Consider the following 18,413-nt stretch of genomic DNA (forward strand, 5'->3'; position numbering starts at 1 on the left):
AGTCTTGTCACACTGATCTGTCTCTTCAGGGTAAATTCTCAGAATTATAACTGCAGGTCAAAAGGGTTAGAATGGTGGGGTGTGTGCAGTTAGAATGTCAGGGTGCCAATGCTTAGAATTTTGTTAGGGTGCAAGGGGCTCAGTCCTTGGACCCCTTCTTTTTCCTGTTTCACATGCACTTTAAACCCCACGTCTGGAAGACAGCTCCCACATTTACACCCCCAGCCCAGACCTGGTGCCTGAGCTCAGATACCTACCCACTGGCCACGACCTTGAGTGGGCACCTCAGCTCTAACCTGTCTATGACAGAGCCCCTGGCAGATTGCTGCTCCCCAGTCTGCTCCTTCCACAGTCTCTTCATCTCAGTTAGTGGCAGCTCCATCCCCCACGTTCTCAGGTCGGAGGCCTTAGAGTCACCTTTCGATCCCTCCTTTTCTCCTGCCATGTTCACTGTGTAAGGGAGTCTCTTCCACTCTACCTTCAAAGTAAATCCAGAATCCAATCCCTCCCCACCAGCCCTGATGTAAGCCACCTCCCCTCTCACTTGGATTGTTGTGACAGCCTCTAAACTGCTTCTACCCTCATAGCTTTTAGTCTATTTCAATAAGCACAAGAATAGGGTCTGCTAAAACAGATCAGACCCCCAGTGACTCCCTATCTCATTCAGCCTGCCTCCCCCAACCCCTGCCCTTAGTTTACTGATGATTTGATGTCTTCCCTTCTGACCTTCCTGCCCACTCTGCTCCAGCCGCACTGACCTCCTCACTGTCCTTTGCATGCACAGAGGCAAGCTCCCACCTCAGGACCTTTGCACTTGCTGTTCCCACCAACTGGAATGCTCTTCAACTAGATAACTGTGTTTTCCTCCCTTCCTTCTTTCCTTGAGGTTGTTTTTCAAACACTGACTTCTTGGTGAGGTCTTCCTTGATTTTCCTTTAAAAACTGACACACACACACACACACCCTTCTTTCCCCCTCTGCTCCCTTTCTTGCTTTTCTTTTGCTGGAGTGACCAACCATTCTGGTTTGCCTGGAACTGAGGGGTTTGATTTGTCACTCTATTAAAGCACTTATGACATCTGATATGCTCTACATTTTATGTACTTATTTTGTTGAATAAGAATATAAACTCTACCGTGGAGGGAATAGCTCAGTGGTACAGTGTGTGCTTAGCATGCATGAGGACCTGGGTTCAATTTCCAGTACCTCCATTAAAAAAAAAGAAAAAGACTATAAACTCCACAAAGGCAGAAATTTGTCTGTCTCCGTAATGGCTCTGTCCCCAGCACAGGACGTGCACTTGACTCACAGAAGGTGCTTAACAAATACCTGCTGAACGAAGGGATGAACTTACGGCCAGGCCAGCCTGGTCCCCAGACAGACTGTGCCAACTAGGTTTTCTTAAGCTTTTTAAAATACCCTACAGAAGGGAGGTGGCCTCAGGTTAGGGGTGGGAGAGCAAACAGTGTGAGTCTGGAAAAGGGCAAAGATCTATGAATTGTCTGTTTCTTTTTCAAGGGCAGAGCCCAGCAGCAGCTGAGCCTGATGGAAGCAGGTTAGGGTGTCACAGCCCAGGCTGGGGCCCCTGCATGTGGCCTGCTGGTCACTGTCACCCCCTAGTGGTCTCCTATGAAAAAGCAGCCTCGTTCACCAGCCAAAGGGCCAGAGGTGCTCCTGCCCTACTCTCCTGCCCCCACCTTTTCCCTCTTGTCTTCCCCCCTTTTCTTCACTCTTTCGCCTCCTTTTCTGCTTGGCCTATTGCTCTGGTACCTGATAAACAGAGCTTTGATCTTAGTGCACCAGGTTAAAACCTCACTCTGGCATCCACCAGCTATGTAACCTTGAGCCAATGACTAAACCTCTCGAAAACTCAGTGTCCTCATTTGGAAAATGGGGATTACAAGTTCTCAGGGTAAAACAAGATAGTCCCCATAAAACATCTAGAATAGTGCATGCCCCAGTAAATGTTTGATATTTATTATTACTGTTACTACTCTCGTGCTTGGCACTTGGTAGTTTGCCTGCTTTCTGCTTCATCTAGGGAATCCAGGCTGCACATCAGACTCGTGGGTATCCCTAAAACATATCCATGCCTCTCTGTCCCAGAACAGTCAAATCAGAAATCTTCGGTGATAGACACAGGCATTGTTTTTTTTTTTTAATTTTTAGCTTATTTTTGTATTTATCTTTTCATTGGTATTTTTTAAAGCTCCCCAGGTGATACAAATGCGCAGCCCAAGCTGAGAACCACGCTGGTGACCACCAGTCCTGGGTTACATGGGACTTTCTCAGTTCTAGCACTAAAAGTCCCATGTCCCAGGAAGCCCCTCAGCCCTGGGCAAACTAGGATACTTCATTACCCCTTCCCCAAAGGAATGGACCCAGGTTTTCTGATTCCCAAATCAGGACACACAGTGTGAGCACAGACAACTAGAAATCGATTATTTGAAAGCTCAGCTTGGAGTGGTGGGTCAGCTGCAGAGTCACCCCATGGCAAGAGCTGGGCTCTGAGGGGGACAGTGGCCAGCTGTGGTTCAGTCAGACAGGTCCCCGTCGTTGGGCCCCCTGGGGCTCCAGCCACTGGCTGCCCGCTCCATGGCTTTCACCCAGCGGCCCCTTAGCTCCTCGGTTTCAGCCTTGAAGGTGTAGAGCTGGCCTGACTGTTGCAGCTGGAAGACCCTGGGGTCTGCCTGGGATCCTGTGGTCACCTGGTAGCCCAGCAGGGGGATGGAGGTGTGAGCCCGCATGTCCTGGGAGGGGAGGAGAGAGCCATGGGCCACTGCCCTCCCATTTGGTGCCACACTGCCTCAGACGGCTGATGGGAAGATACTAGCCACACACCTGCCTCTCACTCCCAGACACCCATGAAGTAGGGTGGGCTGGCGGGAGGGCATCAAGGAAGAGAACTGTTCCCTGGAGTCTGGGTCCAGTTCTGAAAGCCACTAACCCTGTGACTCGAGGGAACCAGGTATCCCCTGGGCCTCAGTTTCCTCATCTTGTATATGGGGCCAACAGTGTACACCCTCATCCCACCCTCAATGCACCCAGGTACTGTGAGAGGGCCAAGGTCTGGAGGTGGTGGGTAGTGGCATTACCTGAGGGGCAGCATAGACATAGAGTACAAGGGGGTCGTCCCGGGGGATCACACACCAGCCCCGGGGCCCGCTCTTGCCCCACTTGTCCCCGACGAGCTGCAGGAAGCTGCACATTAGGCTCTGCTCGGACCCTGCCGCAGATCCTTTCTAAAACCAGAAAAAGGGACTGTCAGGGAACACATCACCCACTATGTGACAGATGTTGGGCTGGGGGCTCAAAAATCATTATTTCTAATCCTAATAGCAAGCCTGCAAGGAGGGGTTATTTGTTCCCAAGGTTCAGAAATATCCCATCGTGGACTTGAAGTCACACAGCTGGCCAGTGGCAGAGCGGCGGTCAAACCCCAGCCAGCCTGAACTCGAGGCACGTGCTAGGAGGGCTTATCACCTGTGAGTTGCCCCAGGGAGAAGAACTGGAGCTTGAGAAAGGGCAGACCATCCCCTCTTTCCAGGAGCAAGCTGTGTGGACTAGTAGTCAGGGAGGACATGGACAGGGGCTGAACCTAGAAGAATGGGGAGGATTGGAAAGCAGGCAGATGTTGGTGCAAAGGAATCAACTTGAACCTGGGAGCTGAGTTCAGCTGGAATAGCGTGGGGTCTTCTCCCACCCCCAGGGACAATGGGATCAACCTGGCCTTTAATGAGTGAGGGGCACAGAGGCAGTGGTAACCAGTCCCTGGGCTAGGTAACATTGTATCTGCAGCACAAAGCTGAACACAGCTAATGCCTAGAAGCACCACCAGCAGCAGGAGCAGCCTGAGAGACTGTGGAGGTGGGGAGTGACTCAGCCCCAAGGGCAGCAGGAGAACATCTGTGGCAGAGATCAGAGAGCTGGCTCCTAATTCGCTGTGTGACCTTGGGAGAGTTGCTTCTCTGGGCCTGGGTCTCCATGGGATAGAACCAGCTGGTCCCTGAAGTCCATTCCAGTTAGAATGGAGTCTCCAGTCTGCCTCTTTCAAGCAGAGGGACCCTTACCTGGAGCCTCAGTTTCCCCATCTGTATAATGGAACATCAGCTCTCTTTCCCTCCTAGGGCTGTTGGGGCAGGGCACGGGGACATGAACAGGAACAGTCCAGAGAGGCTGTGCAATTATTGGATGGGGACAGAAAGGAGAGGTGGAGAACTTAGATGAAAGCCTGGAGCCAAAAGTTGCTACCATTTAGTGACAGGCCCAGTTCTATTTTACTGAAGGAGTGGGATCAGAGAGGATGTTTGTGGGCAGAGAGAGAAGGAAGGGGAGTGTGACCTCAGCAGGCTTATTCTCAGCACTGAGGACAATGCCAGCATGTGGTGGGGCCCCGCACACATTTGCTGGGCAGAGGAATGGCCCTCACCTCCAGGATGCCCCGTCTCTTGTCTTCCTTGTCCTCAGGGAGCACGTTTCCAGTGAGGAAGGTATAGCAGTCCAAGCAGACTCGGTTGGGCCTGTTGCTGTCGTATTTGAGCTCAGCCCGGTAGTCGGAGCACCTGGCACACACCACCTGTGGGAGGATGGGCAGGAGGGGTTTGAGGGCTGAAGTGAGGCAAAGAGTTTCCTGTTTGTGAGGTGGGGCGGCAGAGCAACCAGGGACCAGAGGAAGAAAAAGCAAGCTTCAGAAGAGGGACAGAGGCAGAGGCCCAGCTGCCTGGAGGCTGCAGTACATGGGGAGAGCTCAGATTCTGGGATCCCCCAGCTGGAGGCTAGAGATCTGGCCCCCACAGCAGGGGTTTCAGCTTCTCTTCCCTTTAGAACACCTTTGGGAGGACAGCTATTGATCCCGGGGGCTTGCCCTGAGCACAGCCCTCACATCTGAGCACTTCTCTGGGTGCTGGCTCTCCCCTCTGCCACCTCACCTGAATCACAGCGACTCCACTAGGCGACCAGTGCTGGGGCTATTACCCTTACCTAACAGTGAGGGGGCAGTGACTTGCTGAGGGCCACAAAGCTCACTGGCAGCAATTGGCCCTCCCTAGACAGAACATGTCTTTAAAGTTCCACAGTTTAGCATTAAGATTCATGCAGATTTTACAGTCCACTCACTCCTAGAGTTGAGCGTGTTCTGATGCAAAAATGATGGGCTGGTTGTTTTTGACAGCGAGACTTGCCATGTGTAGTCTGTAGAGTGAGGCCCACTCGCCAGCCCACCATGGAGAAGCCCCCAAGAAGGCCGTTGTGGATCATATGGAGGTGACCAAGTGAGAGGCATGAGAAGACTCGGGGAGAAACACAGGTGCTGCAGGATGTGACTTCCAGGAAGACTGGGGTGTCACAGTGTGTCTGGGATGTGGGAATGGAAATGGGGAGCAGGAAATAGAGACGAGGAGGAAAAATTACTCATTAGGGAGCTCGCCTGGGTGCCCAGCACAGCACATGGCCTGGGAGGGACCCGCAGGACAAGGCCTGGGCTTGCCCCACCTTCACTAGGATTCCCGTCTGGCAGGCGGCTTGGCAGAAACTGGGCACCCAACCACCGAAAGGATGACTCACAGAGTACAAAGGTTCGCACGGGCACGAGAAACCCCAGAATCAGGCCAAGGATGCCTCACACAACCCGTACATGGGGCTTCAACAACCTTGGGAGTATTTTTTTTTAATGGAGATTTAAAATTTTAAAGTATTATTAGTGTGTATTTATTATCTCCTCTACCAACTTTTTATTTTGAAAAATTTAAAACTTGAAGTTGAAAGGATTATACAATGATACCCCCTGAAATCCACCAATTGTGAACATTTTTGCCACATTTGATTTCCTTATGTGTGTATGTATACATGTGTGTTATTTTTCTGAACCAAAGTATAAATTACAGTCATCATGACACTTCACCCTTAAATATGTAGCTGGTGTCTCCAAAAAAACAAAGGCATTTTTCTGCATATCTGCAATGTCATGACCACACCGGGGAAATTTAACACAATACAATATTATTATCTATATATGCCTCATAATCAAATTTGCCCCAATGGGCCCAATAATGACTTCTGTTTTTCCCATGCAGGACCTGATCAAGGGTCATACATTTCATTTAGTTCTCAAAATATTTCATTTCTTTCCTGTATCTAGGAGGCAGTATGAGGGTGTTGCTATATTGTTCTTTGCATTTCTTAACTATTTAAAATAATTTTTTAGGAATACTTACAAAGTTGCAAGTGTGAATCGACTCAACTCTTATTTACAGATGTGACTCACCAAAAATGGTAGCTAATCCCTGGATCCTTTCTATTTGGCTCTGGGATGGAAGTTACATCTGAACATAGGTGTGTCCCAGTCTTAGAAATTTACTTTGTGTCCTGATTACAGTATAACACACTTTGGGGACACCTCCCTGACTAGCCCCAACCTGCCTAGCTGGTCTCCTACTGTCCCAAGATCATTAAAGACTGAGGTCATAAAGGGCTTCTCTGTTTGCAGAGTAAATGGAGGGGTCAACAGAGAACAGCTCAAATACAGCAGGTGCTTAAAAAGCAAAGCAAGGTCTGCCTCTGATAACTGGGCCTGAGCTGATAAGAGGGAGGCATGGGCGTGGTTTCTTCCTCAGTCAGCTGGTAGCTCTTCCTCTGAATGAGGCTGCCTGAGCAACTGAGGAGGGGGAAGGAAAGAAAGACAAGGAGAGGGAAGGGGGTGAACCTTCTCTTGTTGATTCCTCACTACCATCCTGGAGGTACATATTAATAATCCCCATCGTATAGCTGAGGAAATGGAGGCTTGAACATGGAGGAGAGAGGTAGCAGCAGAACCGACCAGATGCTGGAGTGCTGAGGGCTTGCCAAGAAGAGGGGACCGTCAGCTGAGGTCAGTCAAGAAGAGAGGATGGCAGAAAAAAAAAAAAAAGAAGAGAGAACAGCAAGGGGAAGGCTTGTGTCAGGCATGGGGCTGATGAGGTGGTGGGTGCAAGGCTCGAGAAGGGCTGATGGGTTTGGATGCCCCCATCCTGGAACTGGAGACCATTTCTTGTTCCTGGGCCCTGGGGGTCTTGGGACGCAGACCAATTAGTAGGGTCAGCTTTGGCGAGTGTCTTGAGCGAGTAGCTTAACCTGTGTGAGCCTCCTGTTCCACCTGCGCGGGCTAAGAGCAGGCTCACTTCCCAGGTAGGCACTTGTGAGGTCCAAACAAGAGAACTCACGTGTCCTGCCCAGAGTTAGCGCCCATAGGTCAAGTGGGCAGAGATGGCAGGGAGTGGGAGGCGGAGGCCGAGGTGGGGCGGGGTGCAGTGCGGCTTGAGTACTCACATAGCCGCAGGCCCGGCAGTGGTGGCGACGGCGCTTCAGGGCGTTGAAGGGCTCTCGGCAGCGCATGCACATGGTCACCATCTTGTCCCGGACCCACTGTGGCGCTCGGAGGCCTAGCTCCTCGGACTGCAGCTGTGGAGCAGCAGGGCGGGCACTTCACGTCCCTCTTCAGCCCACTCCCTGAGGCCCTGAGCCCTCTGCCCACCTGCTTGAGGCAGGGATTACGTGTGCTGTGCTTCCCAGTGGCTCCCACATGAAGTGGACTGAACTGATAAAGACCATATTTTAGGTCAGTTACTATTTTTCCTATTCTACAAGTGAGGAAACTAAAGCCCAGTGAGGTCAAGGGACTTAGCAAGAACACCCAGCAACCCACAGCTCAGATCTCAAATCAAGTCATAGGCACTACCCCGCTAACACCCCACCTTCCTTCCACCTTCCCTTAGTCTCACATTTTTCAGGCACTTTCAAAACCCAAATCTGCGTGCGCGCACCCCTCCACCCCCCACCAGCCAGAATTATACATAGAGTAAAATCTTTCCTAGGCATATAGCACATAGAGTCTCCCAAAGAAATTTTTTGCTAACGTGGGCCTCTGGCACTGAGTTTCTGAGTACGGCAATGTTAGGATGCGTGGGCTTCCTCTGGTGGGTAACGCTGGCCAGCCCTCAAAGCTGGCCTGGATAGAGCAAAGAGAGGGAATCATTTCCTGTGAGGCTGGTGGCTCCGGAAAGGATGCAGAGCCTTCAAGTACCTCCTGCTCCTGAGGGTCTCCCCCAGGGCTCTGGACTGCAGCCTTGAAGGTTTCATTCCGCTTCTCGATTTGGTCAATGGCTGCTTGGAAGGCCTGAGGGGTTGGGCACAGGGAAGTGGTTATGGGGGCGGCGAGGAGGGCGAGGAGGGCTTGTTCATCTGTCCAACTACCCACACATTCAACAAATACTGCTGTAAACTTACTGGGTGCTGGACACTGGATTCTAAGCGCACGTTGGCTTTAGGGAGGAAAAACTATTAGCCCCAGATTACAGAAGTGAAAACTAAGGCTCAGAGATGTTAAATGACTTACCCCTGGCTACCCAGCTAGGCAGTGAGACAGCAAGATTTAAACCCTGGTCTAACTCTACACTACCACAGAGCAACGCTGAGGAAAAGTAGGAAGCGCCTGGGCGGAGGACGTGCACGCGCTGTGCACCCCTTCCTCCCCCGCAGCCGGGGTAGGGAAATCGGAATCATAGGGGCCCTGGAGCGTTTTGTTACCTGCATCCAGGAGATCATTTCCTCCTGGGACCTGCTCGGGAAGTGAACACAAGTGTTAGCCGGGCAGCGCCTCCCTGTTTTCCTGCCCCGCCCAGCCCCCAGCCCACGCCTGCCTACCGGGCCTGCAGCTCCAGGGTGCGCTGCTTCCCGGACACCAGGAAGGAGTGGGGGAACTCGGCATCAGTCAGCTCCCGCACCTGCTCGGGAATGGGAGGAACAGACGCTCAGACTTGCCATACCCCACCCGCCCACCCCGTAGGCACTGTCAGTGAGGGAAGTGGAGTGTGACCCAGGAACCATTCAAATTTGAGAAACAGGGAAACGGAGCTTTTTCAGCGCCTCCTAATCCTGTCAGGCCAAGTAAATACACCTGCATCCTAGCCTCGTTCTATAGAGCAAGTGGGACTTAGGGCTCTTGGAAGTTTAGCAGCAGCACGTTGGTCCAGTGGAAAGTAGGGATGATGTGTCCTTACAAAGGAATCACCAAAGATGAAAACTGGGTTATAAATTGGATTTGGGGAATACAGCTTTTTCAAGAGTAGGTGTAGGGCCTGGAATAAGACCTTCCCCATACAGTGAATGAAGGAATCAATCACCCAATTCGTAGATCCAACAGAGCCCCCACTTCCTGCCTTTCACCGTCTTGTCCCGTAAATCCACACGACCTGAGGCTGTTTTGGAAGCCGCCAGTCACACAGCTTCTACTGTTTTGTCTGCCGTTGAGCATTCCACACATGTTCTCACTTAATCCGCACAACTGGGGACCCCACTGATCACTAATTCTAATGCTTAATGGCCATGATGTGCCCCTGAGGGCAGTGCCTGTCACCAGCTACAGTCCCCTGGGACAGCTACATCTGGTCAGGTCTCTAGGTTATCTACCAGTTGACAAAAAGTATAGGGGAAAGTGGGACATGCTGACAACAGTGGTGTGGTCAGCAAAGTCCAGACTCTGAGAAACTCAACCAGAGAAATGATCTGATTTCTGCAACTAATAAATGAGACATCAGAAATTGACACATTGTAACTGACCATACTTCAATTAAAATAAATAAATAGTTAAGAAAAAAAGGAGAGGAAAGTGTTGATAAAAAGGGATATAAGAAGCATATCACAAATGATTCAAACATCAGCTGTGAGAAGACAATTATGAGACAGTCAAGGAAAACCAAAGGCTCTTAATGTTATTAAATAATTATTATTAATTTGTTAGATGCAATAATGGAACTGTTAGCATCTTTTTGAGCAAAAAGAGAGTTCTTATCTCTTAAAGTATTTATAGGTGAAATGATCATGTGTCTGGAATTTGCTCTTATATAACCCATTGGAAAAGGGGATTAAGAAGGGGAATGCTAAGGAAACAAGACCAATTTTGAGTTAATTGTTGCAGTCAGGTGATGAGTATATGAGAGTTCATTTTTTTTTTTTGGCTTGAAAGAGTCCATAATAAAAAGTTAAAGAAAATCTTCACAGCAATCTTGGGAGGCATCCTTATCTAGGAGATGAGGAAATGGAGATCAGAGAGGGCAAGGGACCTGCCTAGGTCACACAGCACCTAAACAGCAGAATGAGGATTCAAACTCAGGTTTTTGGCCCCCAAGGGTAAGGTGGAAGTCCATCTATTTCCACCCTGCTGCCAGAGTCCAGTAAGCATAGACCTCTCCCAGGCAGTGTGAAGAGAAAGTCACAAAGAGAAGCTAAGACACAGACCTAGAGCTCAAGGACCTGGCATGGGGGAACTTGTCACTGAATCTACCTGACACTTGGGCCCTTCTGCTGTTCTCTGCCCCGTGGTGACCAGGCCTTGGCACGTTTTCAGGCACCCCATAAAGAATGACTGGGCACATGCTTGTATTAGGGCTAGTCTACACTTTGGGCCCACAGAACCAGTCCATTCCTTTTAGAAGGGGCCTGATGTGCTTTGTACTCGATATCCTTGACAAGGGGGAGGCTCTGAGGGTTTGTATTTGGAGAAGCTCATGTGGAGAGAGGTGTTTGGAAAGTCACTCCAGCAGCTGTATGTAAGGGTAGAAGGGCTGAGTCTGGGGGAAGTGGGAAAAACCAGCAGCCAGGAAGTGATACCCTGAATGGTCCAGGCCTGCCCAGGGCCTGCCTGCACCTGGAGAGAGAAGAGGTTCTTACCTAGGGGACAATATCAGGAAATCTGGCAAGACTCCAGGACTGATTGGGTGAGGGAGAGGGGAGAAGGAAAAGAAGGGAGAAATCTAAGGTTTGGAGTCCACAGCTAGGAAGACATATGATTCTTTTAACAGAAAAAAGGGAACTGGGGGGAGCCCCTGACCTGAGGGTCCAGGACCACCTCTGCAAGGGGGCAGGATGAAGATTTCTAGAGGACAGTTCCCTGAGGTCTGCTGTACCCAGGCTCAACCACCAGACTCCCTAGGTCTGGGCCGGTTCAGGCCCCTGCTAGCCCATTCAGTGCCTTTGTGCTAATTAGAAAAAGACACCCCTTCTTTAACACTTTACTGACATCTGTTGGCAAACTGGCATAATATTCAGCTTTTGTTGAACTAGATGCTTGACTGCCACCTGCCGGACGAGAACTGTAAATATACAATCTATGCTGTCTGCTGGGGATGAGGCATGCTCGTGCAGTGCACAACCCACACAGTTGTCCAAGGAGATGCTGGGTGTGTATGTGCCCACACCCCTTCCTTCTTCCCTGGTTGGCCCTGTGCAGGCACAACGACAGGACCCAGCCAGATCTTGGGAGAGAATCAGCAGCTGAGGACTAGGCCTCTCTGACATTCAGGAAGGAGGAGGCTGGGAGTCATGGGCCAGCGGGAACCATTATGGTGGTTAAAGGACAGATCTACCCCCAAACCTCAAACTCAGAAAATAGTTCCTGCACAAACACGGGAGGGTGGACAGCTCTGCACCAGGCAGGCCTGTGCCATCCAAGAGAGGGTGCTGTGTGGCCACTGGAGCACCAGACACACCCTGCAGGGACTGAGTTCACTGGGACTGGCAGACGCCAGGAACCTGGCACACTGGGCTCCTGAGCCCTCGACACACACCCTAAGCATCTGACACTCTCAGGCCCGTCTCTGCATACTTTCTCTTTCTGGCTCTGATTTGGTCTCTATATTTCTTGGCTTTTCTGTCAATCTCTGCCTTTCTTTTTTTATGCCTGGGTCTCTGCCAGTCCTAAGACAGGGCTGCCTGTCTCCATTTCTCTGTTTGTAACTCTATAACCTGAATTTCTTAGTCTCTCTCACCAAGGTTCCCAGACATACAAACTGCATACATCCTTGCCTCTGGAACATTCTGGACACTTCAGGAAGAAAAGCTGGGTGCCGCAGTGTGTGGGGCTGAATTCCTAAAAGAACTCAGTCAGCTGAGGTACGGGGGATGGGCTGTGAACCCCCAGAAAGTGCCCATGTGCCTCCATCGGCCCTTATCACCCTCAGGCTGTACCCCATCCCCAGGTCCTTGATTCAGCCCCAAGTACCAGGCAAGTCCAGTCAGGAGTAGGGGTAAGGCCCACCTGCTGGGGGCTCTCAGAGGCCCAGGGAGGGATTGTCCTGGCTCAAGTCCTGCCTGAAGCTCCCTCCTGGGGCAGATCCTGGGAGGTGGGTAGGGAGAGGTGGAGGTGGAGGCAATAGGGATAGGGAAGGGGGAGATGGAAAGGCACCAAGATAGTCCAGATCTGACCTCTGCTTGTTCCAGCCCCAGACACTGGGATTCAGGAGCCATCAGAGGGAGATGGTCAAGAAGGTTCCCCTACTATTTCCTCCACAGTGCTTGTAATTCTGCTCTATGCTTTACCCCTCTGGGTTGAAGAATTAGTAGGAGACAGTTTAGTATGGGGATTAGGTATAGAGGCTCTGGACTCTGTTATACCTGAGTTTGATCATGCAAACCAGGATTTGCTGTGTGACCCCCAAGCAAGCTACTTAACCTCTCGGAGCCTTGCTTTTTTTAACTTTTAAGAAAGACTTTTTTTACATCAGTTTTAGGTTCACAGCAAAAATGAGAGGAAGGTGCAGAGATTTTCCCTGTGCCCACACATGCACAGCCTCCCCCATTAATAACATTTCCCCACCAGAGTGGTACATTTGTTAGAATCAATGAACCTGCGTTGACTTATCATTATTACCAAAGGTTCACAGTTTAGATTAGGGTTCACTCTGGGTGTTGTACATTCTGTGGGTTTGGATAAATGTATAATGACTGGTATCTACCATTTTAGTACCATACAAAATAGCTTCCCTGCACTTAAAGTCCTCTGCGGTCTGCCTTTTCACCCCACCAACCCCTCATAACCACTGATCCTCTGTATCCATTGTTTTTTTCAGAATGTCGTATCATTGGAATCATACAGTATATACACGTAGTATGTATGTATGTATGTATGTATGCTTTTCAGATGGGCTCCTTTCACTTAGTAATATGCATTTAAGTTTCCTCCATGTCTTTTCATGGCTTAACAGTTCATTTCTTTTCATCACTGAATAATATTCCATTGTCTGGATGTATCATTTTATTTCCATTTTTTTAAAAATGGGGTTAATTACAGATATACCCAAACACAGGCAAACTGTACACAGTTATTCAATGCAGTTCTCATTTGCAGACACTGACAACTGAGAGCAATTGAAATGCCCATCAGTAGAGGATTGACTGAACGAATTATGATACATCTACACACCAGGATACTATGCAGCTATGCAAAAGGATGAGGAAATGACTAAGATACTGACATGCAACCGTCTCCAGAATTAGTAGTTAGTTTAAAAAGTCAAGTGCAGAATAGTGCATATGAAAAATACTCTCACTGTTTATGTGAAACAAAAGTAAGGAAGCTATACTGAATATATTGCTAGTTTGTGTGTACAAAGACTGCCTTTGGAAGGCCTCACAAAAAGTGAAGGCTGCCTATAGGAAGGGAATCTAGGGAATGGAGTGGGGAGGAGAATTTTTATTGCATTTATTTTTGATATAGTTTAATTTTGGAATGTGTATTATCTATATTTTTTAGGTTATACGATTATTTTTAAAAGACTGCTAAAAGCCAAAAAAAAAAAAAAAACTAGGGGTTTAGTAACAGCTCCTACATCACAGGGCTGTTATGAGGATCTGATGGGGTAATGCAGAGCCCAATCCACAGTGACCACCCAGTCCATGGGCACTGTTGTGAATGCTGTCCTCAGTCATTTGGGACCATCTCTGGATGAGGACACAACGAAGCCACCCGCTGAGCTGACAGTGTATATTCTTCCTACTCAAAGTGTGGCCTGGGGAGCTGCAGTATCAGCATCACCCAGGAGCTGGTTAGAAAAGCAAAATCTCAGGGCCCACTCCAGACCTACTGTATCAGAACCTACATTTTTATAAGACTCCCAGGGGATTCACGCATGTACTACAGTTTTCCAAGCACTGGTGTAGAAGGCAGGGAAAGCAGATGGAGGCTGAGAGATGGGAAGGGCCTGGACAGGGAAGGCTGGGAGCCCAGCTGGGAGACCTCTAACCCCACGTTCTTCCACCTTCACATTGGCCCCAGACCTGCCACACGTGTGTTCTTGGACTGAGACCCAGACTGGCCCCTCCTGCTACTCCCCATACTTGATCCCACCCTGGGTGTGATGGGGAGCTGAGGGTGGTTGGGGCGCCTCTCACCTTCATCCCGGCCACGTCAATGCGGGTCCTGACCTGGAAGTGGGCGCCCACCTGAATGACCCTGGGCACACAGTACAGCAGCATGTTGTTGAACTGCAGGAGACACAAGCAGGAGTGTGTGTGCAGTGGCAGGGCAGGAAGGACAGTCAGGCGGAGCTTCCCAGACAGTAGGCTGAGCCCCCGGATCTCCCTCCCCCTCGCCACACTCTGGGCCAGTTCTTGGGACATCACAACTGTGATGAGGAAGGGGTTTTCTAGCCCCCAACCCACCTAAGATAGTCACTGAACGATGCCCTACCTGTGAGCATCAAGGGACCACAGCAGACCTCAGAAACCTATTAGGCCTTTCTCATAGAGGCTGAGGGTGGCAAGGGTTGACAAGAAGTTATAGCTCCCTCCCCAAAATCCAGGCAGAACCAGTTTCCAGATCTCCAGGAGACCCTAGCAATCCTTGCTTCTTCAGTGCAAACCTGGGCAGCTCTTCCTAGTAGCCAACCTAATTCCCCCCTGCTTTGCACTCTCTAGAGCACAGATTAATACCACAGGCTTTGGAGCCAAAGAGACTGGGTTCAAATTCGGACTCTGTTGCTTTCTAGGGCACGTCTGGGACCCCCTCAGTTGGAAATCCCTGAGGCCTGGAGGCAGCATGTGACCAGTCCCAAATCACCCAAGTGCCAAAGCACAGAAGGACAGAGAAGCAGGCTCTTCTCTGTTCAACCTACAGTGCCAGGCAGATGCCAGGCAGGCAGGACCTGGGGCAGAGTGGCCCATGGACTTCCCTCCCCAGTGTGGGGCAGGCCCCCAGTTTCCTCCTACCAAGAAAAGGTAGCGCTCCATGGGGCCGCTGCGACGGAAGGAGATCTTGAGGACGGGGCCCTCTCGGAGCAGGGTGTTGGAGGGGTCTACTATGTCGTCCTCCAGGCCCAGGCGCTGGTACACCTCCCATAGTTCCTGCAGCCGCTCCTGTGGACAGGAGGTGCACCCTCAGCCAACGTCAGGCAGGGCCTACCTGCTTCTGGAAGGTTTGCTTTGAGTGGACAGGGACAGTGTGTGAGGAGGGCAGCAGTGGGCCAGGTGTCATATGTCAGGATCAGGAGATGAGTGGATACACAGACCTTTATGGGCTGGGGGAGGCTGAGAGCTGCAGGGAGGAGGTGACAGGCCTCCTGGGGATGCCTGCTGCTCCTACCCCAAAGGCTGGGATGCTCACCATCTCAGTGATGGCTGTGTTGGAATGCTGAGCAGCTGAGAAGATCATGTCGAGTGCTTCTGAAATGAAGGTGGGGCCAGAGTTACCCCTGAAAATGAGGGACTGGTGGCTGAGGCAGGAGGTCTTTGAGGGTTAACCAAGTGGCCTCAGGGCCTGCTGTGAGCACCCTCAGGAGCAGCCCTGCCCTTGTAGCCTGGCACATGGGGTATCTGGATGATGGAGGCCATTTCCTACCTAGAGCAGAGAGACTAGAAGCCACTGAAAGACAGGGCTTAGGTGGTTGGCTTCTGTGACTTTGATTTCTCCCCAGATCCAGAGGGTGCAGGCATGGCTTTAAATCCCAACTCTACTCCTTTCTGGCTGTGTGACCTTGAGCAAGTCACTTAACCTCTCTGGGACTTAGTGTCTGTTTAAAAAATGGCTAATGCTATAGACAATGTCTATGAAACACCAATGATCAGTGTTGATGGCTGATGGTCATCATAACCATTTTTGCAAGTGTTCCATAGATTATAAGAGTGGCTTGGGCCTCCCCAGCCCCTTGGGTTCCCCAGGGGTGTCCTCACTCTGTGCATCGGCCAGGTCTGGGGCCTGGGCTGGCAGCTTCTGGACGTATTCCTTGAGCAGAAGCTCATAGCGTGGGATTCTCTGCACAGGTTCCAGCATGTGGTGCTGCAAGGTCAGGCTGCCTGAGGCCTCGCTATTCTTGGGGAGGGAGAGGGAAAGGAGAGTGTAGGGATGAGAAGAGGGGAGGGGTAGGTCAGGCTGCCCCTGAGGGTCAGGGGAATGGGCAAGGCAGGTGCTAAGGCCTGAGGAAGCAGCTGTGCTGGGGAGGTGCCCAAAATTGCCCAGGGAAATGGAGCCACTGCAGGCTAGGGGTGACAGTGCAGGCTCCACCCCATCCCCGCCCTGACCTCACCTGAATGCGGGTGAGAACCTCCTGGAAGGGTAGAGACTTGTCAGTCCAGGTGGCCAGCAGCTCAATGGCTCGCTCGAAGTTCTTGACATACTCACTGTACATTTTCAGGAAGGGGGCCAGCTTCTGGATCACATCGCCAATGCGGGGGGTGGTCGTCCTGCAGGAGGGGCCCAGGTATTGCCTTCAGCCTGGGGTCCTCTTCTCTTGACTCCAGGCAGGGTCAGGTTAGTCTAGCTCCCCTGAACCCCTGCAAAACAGCCTTTCTGCAGCACTTCTGGGAGCAGGTATGGGGGGCATGTCATTCTCACACACATGTATGGTTCACCCCCCTTAGACTGTGAGCCCCCTGAGGGAAGGTGCTGCTTTCTCCCACGGACTGGATTCCCCCAAAGGCCCAGCATAGTGTTGGGCCCACAACCGGTGTTCAATGACCACCTGGCGCTTGTTCATGCAGCAATAACAAGGGCCACATGCCAAGCATTACCCAGGACATGCTGCATATCTCATCTCATTGCATTCTCAAAACCCTGCATGGCGATGGAGGGACAGTCACTGGCCCATCTGAGAGAGGAGGCAATCCAGGCTCAGAGGGGTAAGGAAGGGTCATTTAACCCAGGGACTGTTACAGAAGAGTGGTAAGGATCCACAATCTGGAATTGGCCTGCCTGAGTTTGATTCCCAGTTGCACCACTCTTGCTGTGTGTTCTTGGGCCAATCACCTAGCCTCTCTGTTCTTCAATTTTCCTATCTGAAAAAATGTGCATGAGGGTAGGCAACCTCACAGGGTTGTCTTTTTTTTTTAATTTTTATTCCCCCCAAATTCTAAGCAATCGCAAAGTAAACACATAATAATGAATCCCTATATATCTATCACTGGATTTAACAACTACTAGCATTCTTTGCTGAAGAATTTTAAGGGACATTCCAGACCTAATGGCATTTCTTTGGCAAGATACTAATTTCACTACTAACTACTTTAGTGCTCATCTCTGAAAATAGAGAGGGTTTCGTTCATAACCACGAGGCCACCATCACACAGTGGGCTGATCTGAAGATGAAGTGAGTTAATAGGTGTAAATCCCAAGGCAGGGCATGTAGGAAGCCCTGTTAGCACTGGCTATTTGCACTGCCCCATAAGTTACTCAGCCTAGTGAGGACCTGATCCATCCCCTTCCCAGGATGGATGAAAACACACACACACACACACACACACACACACACGGCCTGCCATGGCTCAATCATCCAAGCCCCTCACTGTGCAGACAGACCAAGCACAGAGGAAGAATGAGACTGCTGTGGCCACATAGCAGCAAGAGGAGAGGCCTAACAGACCAAACCCAGTGCCACTGGGGCTGCACCCTGACCTAGCCAGGTCACGCTGCCAGATCTCACCAGTCATCCAGCCGCTGCTGCAGCTCTGGGAGGAAGAACTGTGCATGGAACTGGTAGATGGAGGAGATGTTGGAGAAAATGAGTCTGACCACATCCTCAGGGAAGGCCTTGCTGCTACGGGCCTCCTTCAGCAGCTCCTGGAAGAACACCTGCAGCCACCGATGGGTCACTGTGCCTGTGGCAGAGAGGGAACCCCCCAAACACCTGCCCGGGGGAGACGAGCACAGTTCCAGGGGTCTTTGGGGTCCCTCCCCAGATTGCTGAATGCTTCTACTTCCTTAATCTCCCATCACCCTTGCAACAACCTCAAGAAGAGATAGGCAGGGAAGACTGTATTCTGTCCACTTTACAGATGGGCAAACTAAAGCCTAGAGGTGCGGGGACTTGGCCAAAGGCTGGCAGGCTGATGAATGTCAGAAATGGGCCCATCTTGTGTCTGTCAAGGTCTTAGACTTCTCCAGACTCAGGAACCCACTGCTGATGTTCAGTGATTTAGCCCTCTTATCTTGGGGCTCCTTGAGAAAGTGTGAAGGGCTAATAATGGTGAGGATGTCAGGCGCTGGGATGATAGATGAGGATGCTGTGTATGTATTCTGCTACCTGGGCGGCTAGCCCAGGCACCAAGGGTGGAATCAGGAGTGGTGCTAATGAGCTAAATCCCGATTTCTGCCCCAACTCCAGCCACTGGGTTAA

At 50.8% G+C, this 18,413-nt stretch overlaps 1 protein-coding gene across 7 annotated transcripts in view; it reads right to left on the reverse strand.

Annotated features, from left to right (window-relative positions):
• Positions 1-2,145: 2,145 nt before the first annotated feature.
• FGD2 (FYVE, RhoGEF and PH domain containing 2) overlaps positions 2,146-18,413 on the reverse strand; it is a 33,188-nt gene continuing 16,920 nt past the window's right edge. For 3 of the 7 annotated variants that reach the window (XM_072945093.1, XM_072945089.1, XM_006202053.4), the window contains 13 exons: positions 17,721-17,869; positions 16,329-16,485; positions 15,976-16,114; positions 15,410-15,468; positions 15,016-15,162; positions 14,200-14,292; positions 8,677-8,756; positions 8,560-8,590; positions 8,057-8,149; positions 7,303-7,434; positions 4,430-4,576; positions 3,096-3,242; positions 2,146-2,750 (listed from right to left, as the gene is read on the reverse strand). In XM_072945093.1, the coding sequence (XP_072801194.1) occupies positions 2,535-2,750; positions 3,096-3,242; positions 4,430-4,576; positions 7,303-7,434; positions 8,057-8,149; positions 8,560-8,590; positions 8,677-8,756; positions 14,200-14,292; positions 15,016-15,162; positions 15,410-15,468; positions 15,976-16,114; positions 16,329-16,485; positions 17,721-17,869 (1,590 nt within the window). In that variant the 3' untranslated portion in view covers positions 2,146-2,534. The remainder of the gene's footprint in view (positions 2,751-3,095; positions 3,243-4,429; positions 4,577-7,302; positions 7,435-8,056; positions 8,150-8,559; positions 8,591-8,676; positions 8,757-14,199; positions 14,293-15,015; positions 15,163-15,409; positions 15,469-15,975; positions 16,115-16,328; positions 16,486-17,720; positions 17,870-18,413) is intronic. The other 4 variants (XM_072945090.1, XM_072945094.1, XM_072945091.1 and 1 more) reach the window with 4 other exon arrangements.

Source organism: Vicugna pacos, chromosome 20, assembly GCF_048564905.1.
Source record: "Vicugna pacos chromosome 20, VicPac4, whole genome shotgun sequence".
In the NCBI taxonomy this organism is placed as follows: Eukaryota; Metazoa; Chordata; class Mammalia; order Artiodactyla; family Camelidae; genus Vicugna; species Vicugna pacos.